At 37.8% G+C, this 8,296-nt stretch overlaps 1 protein-coding gene across 1 annotated transcript in view; it reads right to left on the bottom strand.

The window, feature by feature from the left end:
- Positions 1-3,706: 3,706 nt before the first annotated feature.
- The window catches only part of LOC118749174 (E3 ubiquitin-protein ligase listerin-like), a 54,218-nt gene continuing 49,628 nt past the window's right edge, over positions 3,707-8,296 (bottom strand). The window contains exons 2-3 of the mRNA XM_036483950.1: positions 4,695-4,874; positions 3,707-3,848 (exon numbers count right to left, since the gene is read on the bottom strand). Of these exons, the coding sequence (XP_036339843.1) occupies position 3,848; positions 4,695-4,874 (181 nt within the window). The 3' untranslated portion in view covers positions 3,707-3,847. The remainder of the gene's footprint in view (positions 3,849-4,694; positions 4,875-8,296) is intronic.

Below are 8,296 nucleotides of genomic sequence, written 5' to 3'. Positions count from 1 at the left end.
GGGTTAGGCGACTTACGGAAGGTTTCAAGACCGGGGCGAACTCCTGTAAGAACAACAATGGCGACCTAGTGACCGATGTCCAGAATATACTTAAATTGTGGAGGGAACACTTTTACAACCTACTGAATGGCAGCAGCGCTGAAAGTAGAGAAGAAGACGAACCCGAGTCCCCTGTCGTTGATGATGGTGTAGCTATCCCACCGCCTGACTATGACAAGGTACGAATAGCGATTACGCGGCTGAAAAACAACAAAGCTGCTGGAGCTGACGGCCTGCCAGCCCAGCTATTCAAGTCCGGCGGCGAGGAGCTGATGAGGTGCATGCATCAGCTTGTATGCAGAATATGGTCAGACGAACGCATGCCCGACGACTGGAATTTAAGTGTGCTCTGCCCAATCCACAAGAAAGGCGACTCCACCATTCGCGCCAACTACCGCGGGATCAGCCTTCTAAGCATAGGTTACAAGGTCTTATCGAGCGTATTGTGTGAAAGACTGAAGCCCACCGTCAATGAACTGATTGGGCCTTATCAGTGTGGCTTTAGACCTGGAAAATCCACCATAGATCAGATAGAAAAGACCCGCGAGAATAGGATCGACACACACCATGTATTTGTCGATTTCAAAGCCGCTTTCGACAGCACGAAGAGAAGTTGGTTTTATGCCGCGATGTCTGAATTTGGTATCCCCGCGAAACTAATACGGCTGTGTAAAATGACGTTGAGCAATACCACCAGCTCCGTCAGAATAGGGAAGGACTTCTCCGAGCCGTTTGATACCAAACGAGGTTTCAGACAAGGGGACTCCCTTTCATGTGATTTCTTTAATCTGATATTGGAGAAGATAATAAGAGCCGCAAAACTGAACCGCTCAGGCACAATACTTTACAAGAGCGTACAACTGCTGGCGTATGCCGACGACATCGATATTATCGGTAAAAACAAGGGCTACGTCTGTTCTGCCTTCTCGGGATTGGATAGAGAAGCAAAGCGAACGAGCATGGTGAACGAGGACAAAACGAAGTATCTCCTGTCATCACACAAACAGTCAGAGCATACGCGTCTTGGCACCCACGTCACTGTTGACAGTTACAAGTTTGAAAAAGTAGACGACTTCGTTTATTTGGGAACCAGCATTAACACCAGTAATAATGTCAGCCTTGAAATCCAACGGAGAATCACTCTTGCCAACAAGTGCTACTTTGGGCTGAGTAGGCAATTGAGAAGTAAAGTCCTCTCTCGTCGTACAAAGATCACACTCTATAAGTCACTCATCATGCCTGTGCTGGTGTATGGCGCCGAGGCATGGACAATGAAAGCATCTGATGAGGCGGCTCTTGGAGTTTTCGAGAGAGATTCTGCGAAAGATTTACGGACCTTTACGCGTTGGTGATGGCGAATATCGCAGACGATTTAACGATGAGTTGTACGAGCTTTACAACGATATAGACATAGTGCAGCGAATTAAAATTCAGCGGCTCCGCTGGCTTGGCCATGTCCTTCGAATGGACAGAAACGCTCCTGCTTTGAAAATATTCAACGCGGGCCGCGATGCTGGTAACAGAGGAAGAGGAAGGTCTCCTCTGCGTTGGAAAGACCCGGTGGAGAAGGACTTGGCTTCACTTGGCATTTCCAATTGGCGTCAGTTAGCACAGAAGAGAAATGACTGGCGTGCTGTTTTGGACTCGGCAAAATTGCTTAGGCGGTTACAGCGCCAATAAAGAAGAAGAAGATATGCTTCTGTTGTAAATATGGGTTGCCTTGTGCTCTTTTTTCACAAAAAAAATTTTAGAAAACCGTACTAGAAGCGTAGCAAATTTCTTAAGAATTGCATACTGCCTTAAGGAAATTTTACACATGAAAATGTCTTAGCCATTTCTTGTTCGTCATTTTATATGGAGTTTTAGCTTTTCTTGCCTCATACTTGCCTTTATGGTAGAAAAGGCAAAAAAAATGCACATATCTTAAAAAAGGCAAAAAAGGCAACATCAAAAGTGTATATATAGAATCAGGGAATACTAAATGGTGGGCATTCTTAATCGAATATACTCTATCTCTTTAGCAGAAAAAAAGGTAATATCCATAAAATCCGTTCCCTGATAATGAGCTATGTTTTAGTAAAAAAAATAATAAATAAATATTAAACAAACAAAAGAAATAAAGCCAAAGTTGGTCAAAATGTCGTGTTCTTATTATTTTTCACATGGCTATACATTTTCCCAACTAGACGTCTTAAGTAAATTGCAGACTTTTACTAACTGGATATATATTTATTTCGCCATATCCAACTTTTCTACTTGATCACTATAACCAAATATTGGTAATTAAAAGTAAATCTTTAAAAGATTTTAACAGCATCAAATCTGTGAAATGTAATTTTTTAATAAGTTTTAGCTGCCAAGAACTACAAAAATTCATTGCTTGACTGCCCGAACAAGAAGAAGGAAAAAGGCCCATGAACGAACAAGTCCCACTTTTAGTGCATTTATAACAAAGTGGCAATCACGACTGATCGTGACGCACCAATACCACGACAAAATGGGACCCCTAACATAGTCCGATCTATGAACTAGACCAGGGGTTCCTAAACTTTTTTTTACCGCGCCACCCTTCTCTTCAAATGTCTACGAAAACAAGAAAACACAATGCAAACTTTATGCTCATTTAGCTTTAATGTGAGGACTGAAATTGTTTTGACGATGTCATTATTTCCTTTAAGTTTATTGGGAGCTTTAACAATTTTACCCTGAAATCATTTAACGCTGAAAGCTTGTTGGTGTATTTGTTTTTAGCCGACTTCACCAAAAGGAGAAGGTTATCAATTCGTCGGAATATTTTATTTTATTAGAAGGTTTTCAAAAGCTTAATTTGTCATCTCAGTAGGTTTCCTTTTCGGGTCATATGAAACGGGTTTGTTATAAAGCTGTAGACATCCTCAGAGTCAATGTTGGGAAAATATTCGACAATGTTTTTTTTCTAAACCTTCCAAGTTAACGCTGGTAATGCGCGTTAACTCTAAGAAAATAACTTTTACAGCCAATTTTACGAAAGCAATTTAATTGAAAAATTATTTTAATTTCTATAACTTTATATGGAAATTGACAGATAATAAAAAATCATTTTCCATTTAAATTGCTAGTAAAACCGGCTGTTATCAATTTTTTTAGCGTTAAATTTGAAGTTAAATACGTTTTTCTGATTTACTTTGTGTATTTATGGGGTTTTCATGCAAATTGCTAGAAATTCTAAAATATACATGTAACCAATAAAAAAATCTCGACGTGCTAGAAGAAACCAAAGATGTATTTTAATTCCGTAGGACTCTGTTATCTTCGCAGTGTCATCCAATACGGGTTTTAAATCTAGTGGCGTCATCTTCCTAATCGCCAGGGAATACCGGATCATACAGTGACTTCTCGTGGCGTTTTCTGCCTCTTGCTTCATCTTAGACATCGCTCCTTTCGTTTTTCAAACCACTGCAAATATCCGCACACTTGCTTCATTTCAAACCATTTTTCTGTACAAATTTGTCGATAGCTTTAAAAATTTCGTCGCTAGTGGTGTAAGTGTCAAGTACTCATCAAAAGTTCTTCTTCGATTTGCATTGCGAATGGGTACCTCACTAACACGAGAAGAACATTAAGTCCCGCTACGTCGGTACTTTCGTCACGTTGCAAACTGAAAAATTCACAAGTTTTCAAACTCTTAATAAGTTCGTTCTCGACTGCCTTTAAAATCGTGTTGACTCGCTCTTTCACAGTGTGATTGCGAAGTTCCAATGAATAAGTAACATATACACGTGCGCAAAGCTCCGGCGCTTGTTACGAGAACAGCCCAGCCAGCAAAAAATCTGAAAATTAATCCGAAATCGGGAAGAAAGGTGGATGAAACGCGGATTAGGTCTACAAAAGTACCTAAAATGGGTAGAAAGGGAACGTTTTCGGCTATTTTTCTGAAAATTTTTTGATTAAATTTTTCTTTGACAAAATATACTGGGGAACTACGGTTAAGAGCGAAATACACCACACCAGCGGCTTGACAAACCAAGCGAAATATCCCTTTTCTGCAAGCCATTTGTTTTGTGTATGGGGTTTGACGAGCCGCTGAATGTAATTTTAATAAAAATCAAAATTTCTTGATTTTCTGATCGCCATGTTGAAGTTTGATCAAACCGCTTGCGTTGTGTATGGAAAGTTTAACTGCCATACCTAAACAAAAGCGTTGGACGGAGCGGTTTCTGACGCCTAGTGTTAGCGCCGAAGTGGCATACCGTAACAAAAGCGTCAACGCTACGTCAAATGCAGAAATAACACCAACAATAAGCATAGGTTTGTTTGTGTGTAACACCAAAATGACAGTTTCGCCGTTTTCTGCAGCCAACTTCAATACCTAACGCCATTTCAAAATCGGATTTTCCAACCGCTCAGCGTTGGCGCCGCGTTGTTTCGGTATGTTTCATACAAATTGTATGGGCATGAGAATTTTTTGACAGCCGGATAACGCTGACGCTTTTATTTAGGTATGGCAGTAAAGATTTGTCCGCACCACTAGTATACTCTAGCCAATAGCGGCACCCACTTTGGCAAAGCCTGAACAGACTAATATTGAACAGACAATGTATACGAACATAGCTTTTAATTGAATGATCCACTTATGTATTTTTTAATTGAATGAGGTTTAAACTGATTTAACTTACCAATCCTCATATTTTGATTGTATGAGTAAAATGCATTTCCACATATGTGACGATAATGTGTGATCACACTCATCTATTCCGTTAAAAGACATCTGAATAATATTCCTTTTCCACTCCATGAGTATATCGTCGTCGGCTGAATTTTGTACAAGGTTGTAAATGATTTTAAAAATCGTAATCCTGTTGAATTAAAATTGTTTATACAGTCATCATTTGTAGTACAACATTGTATAAATTCCAATAAGTATACAGGGTGTCCCAGAACTGAACGTCAAGCCGAAACGGGGTGACAGGATTGATTGTAACCATCATGAGAAAAATCAGAAAAAAAATCTATCCCATGCAGTTTGAAAATTATGTGCATTTTTAGAAAAACCCAGGATGTTGGTCAAACTGTGACCATTTTTCGGTTATTGTGTTAATTTTTATTATTTTTGTTCATTTAAACTTCGGAACCTTAACCCTAAATAACATTTCTACAACCTAAGTCAAAAATAATGACACAATTGCCCCAAGTTTTCTAGAATTAAGACTATTTGTTAAACTATGATTTAAAATTTTTATAATTTGTCGACTTTGAAAGACCCTCCTTTAAAAAAAAATGTACTAAAGTGCCTTGGCAAGTGCCATTAAAAGTTCGCGCATTTAATCAGGATTGTAAAATGGTACAATACTTGTTAGCTTCACACTAAAAAAAACGAGTAAAAAAATAAAAACCTCAAGTAACCCGATTTTTGCTAACCCAAAGGAATCAGTGATCGGACTTAAAAAAAAATTTGTGTGATAGAATCTAAAAAAAAATGTGGTAGATTTCAAAAAAATGTGGTAGATTTCAAAAAAATGTGGTAGATCTCAAGTTTTGGATCAAACTTTGTACAAAAATTAAAAAAAATCTGCAAGGTTTCTCCTAAATTGCAAACATTTTAATTAGAATCTAAAACAAAATTAATTTTAGTATAATAAAGTGCAAGATTGAAGTTGATAAAAATTGCGTAGGTTTTGGCAATTTTTTTCCTTGACAGTTTCGAACATATTTTGAAAGATTTCTGCAACCTTGCAGAGTGCTGCCAGCTTTTCTTTTTATCACATCACGATATAGCGAACAAATGTGGCTCGTTCCAGAAATGCTACTTGGGATTTGCCGATTTTGACAATTCTCAAGTAAAAGTAAACAACGCTTTAGAAATTTGAGATGCACTGAAATTTGTTAATGCTTTCACAAAAATCGCCGGTTTTATCATTTTCGCTATTAATTCTTTTTGTAAATCATATATTTTGCAATTTAACACAATAAAACCATGTTTGATGTCGAAAAATTGAATATTGAGAAAATTTACTATTTTACAGTTGATTTTATCCTCCCATTCTGCCTGTTGTTAGTGTTTAGTGTTGGACAATTTTTGCTATTAAAATTAAGAAAATTATGTTGAGCAAAAACGCGAATATGTGGTAGATTTCAGACCTTGTGTGGTAGGTGTGCTCAAAAAACAATGTGGTAGAAGTCCGATCACTGAAAGGAATCTTACAAAGTATATCGATGGCTGAGTGGTAAATCGACCTATCTCGGCAACCAGTTCGAAAACGCCCTATCTCAGAAAATTTTTTAACAACGCGCTATCTCAGAAAACTTTTCAAGAACGCCCTACTTCAGAATTTCATTGAAAAACGCCCTATCTCAGCTGCAGATTCAAAAACGCCCTATATCAGCTTATTTTCAATGTATTTTCGTTTGAGATAGGGCATTTTTGAAATGAATTCTGAGATAGGGCGTTATTCAACCAAATTCTGAAATAGGGAATTTTTCAATCACTCTTTGAAGTAGGGCGTTCTTGAAAAATTTTCAGAGACAGGGCGTTTTTGAACTGGCTTCCGAGATAGGTCGATCTTCCACTCAGCCATCGATATGAAAAATTTAAATTTTTAACATTTTTTCATTTTAAAATACGACTTGTCCGACTATTTTGTTAACTAGTATACATACATAGGGTGCCCATTCTCAAGATAAATTAACCATTTATAAATGGTTGTAAACAACGAAATGTCAAATTTCTCTTAAATGGCATATGTAAGTATTTTTCATCGAGCAAACAGAAATAAAGTTACGAGCAAGTATATGCTTCAACCTATGAAAAACACGTTTTTTACCTTCACCCCAGATTTTGAGGGTGTATTCAAAATTCTGAGTACCTGTGCGTATATATTATTTTTGTTTATTTCACTTAAAATCTCACGAAATCATAAATGCAAAAGTATGGTTGACACCGGATCAGCTGTTTAAGTATTTATGACCAAATGGTTAAATCGTGTGAATGAATGTGTACAATATTTGTCACTTTACTGCTGTGCGCAAATGTGTACCAAATCATTTGGATCTTTGGCAGCCAAATCGTCTGATCGCAAAACAAATCATTGGTACATCGCTATCCAAATGCGCAAATGTGGACAAATCTAAATTTGGCATTTTGTGTACAAATGTACAAATCGTGTGATCCCTGCTTAAGTGCAAGTAGAAAAATTTATACGAGCCGGCAACCTTTCTTCAGCCCTGGTACTACGTTCAACTGCTGATGGAGGGCTCACGTTCCTGTGGAGGATGCGTTGAATACTGATTCGTATATCCCTTTGCAATTTCACGTTGCTTAGACGTCGTTCCATGTGGGGTATTGTTAATTGTTCAGCTAGTTTCTTCACAAACTGGAATCTGCTTGCAATCTTTACCCTTCGGGCTGGACAGATAGGCTCACGACGTAGCAATTTGAGATGGAAATGTCAAGTAGTCGGTAGAATATTGCCAACGGCCACTTATGGAGTAATTCGAGCACCTTTGGTCAAGCAGATCCACTCCAATTTTCGTTTGGTTATAAAATAGTATTATCTCCGATTTTTTGTTTCCTTCATCGACTTTTGGCGTATGGTGCATACTCGAAACTGTGATGACTGCTTTATTTATTTTTGGCACATATGATGATATGGCGAAATCTTTAGTAAATCCAAAAACCGTCGAATCAACCTCGTTGGTGAGTCGTTGATGTTCAGCTGGTAAATTAAGGCCATCTGAATCTTTGCCTAGGTATATATATGCATCGGATAGATATCCAGACCTTGCATCCGTAAGACATTGAATTTTTATCCTATATTTGGCCGGTTTCTTTGGCATATACATTTTGAACCTGCATCTTCCTCGAAATGCGACCAACATCTCATCAATACAAGCGCAACTGCCTATTGCATAAATGGATTGACAGCGCCGAACAAAAGAGTCCAAGAGGTCAGCAATAGGTGCAGATGCATTACTTTCTCGACGCACTGCTCGGGTTGCTACATCATCAAAACGTATGGCTTTCAGCAAAACTTCAAACCTGTTTTTACTCATGATAAATCGATATATTTCCCTTCCAGTGCCATCAGTACTATACCATGATAAATAATCTTCATAATTTTCTTTGAAGATTGTAGTATAAAACAGAAATCCTATAACTGCTTTTAGTTCTTTGAGATCCATGTCTTGAACACAGATGTCATTTTGGTAGTTCGGTCTTATTTCTTTTATTTTCACATTTGTATGAGAAACGATTTTTCCTAGCATTTTGTTAGTAAAAAAA

Source organism: Rhagoletis pomonella, unplaced genomic scaffold, assembly GCF_013731165.1.
Source record: "Rhagoletis pomonella isolate Grant_MI unplaced genomic scaffold, Rhpom_1.0 Rhpom_scaffold_00014, whole genome shotgun sequence".
In the NCBI taxonomy this organism is placed as follows: domain Eukaryota; kingdom Metazoa; phylum Arthropoda; class Insecta; order Diptera; family Tephritidae; genus Rhagoletis; species Rhagoletis pomonella.
The sequence above is the reverse complement of the archived record's forward strand: the minus strand, read 5'-3'. Positions and strand labels throughout refer to the sequence as shown.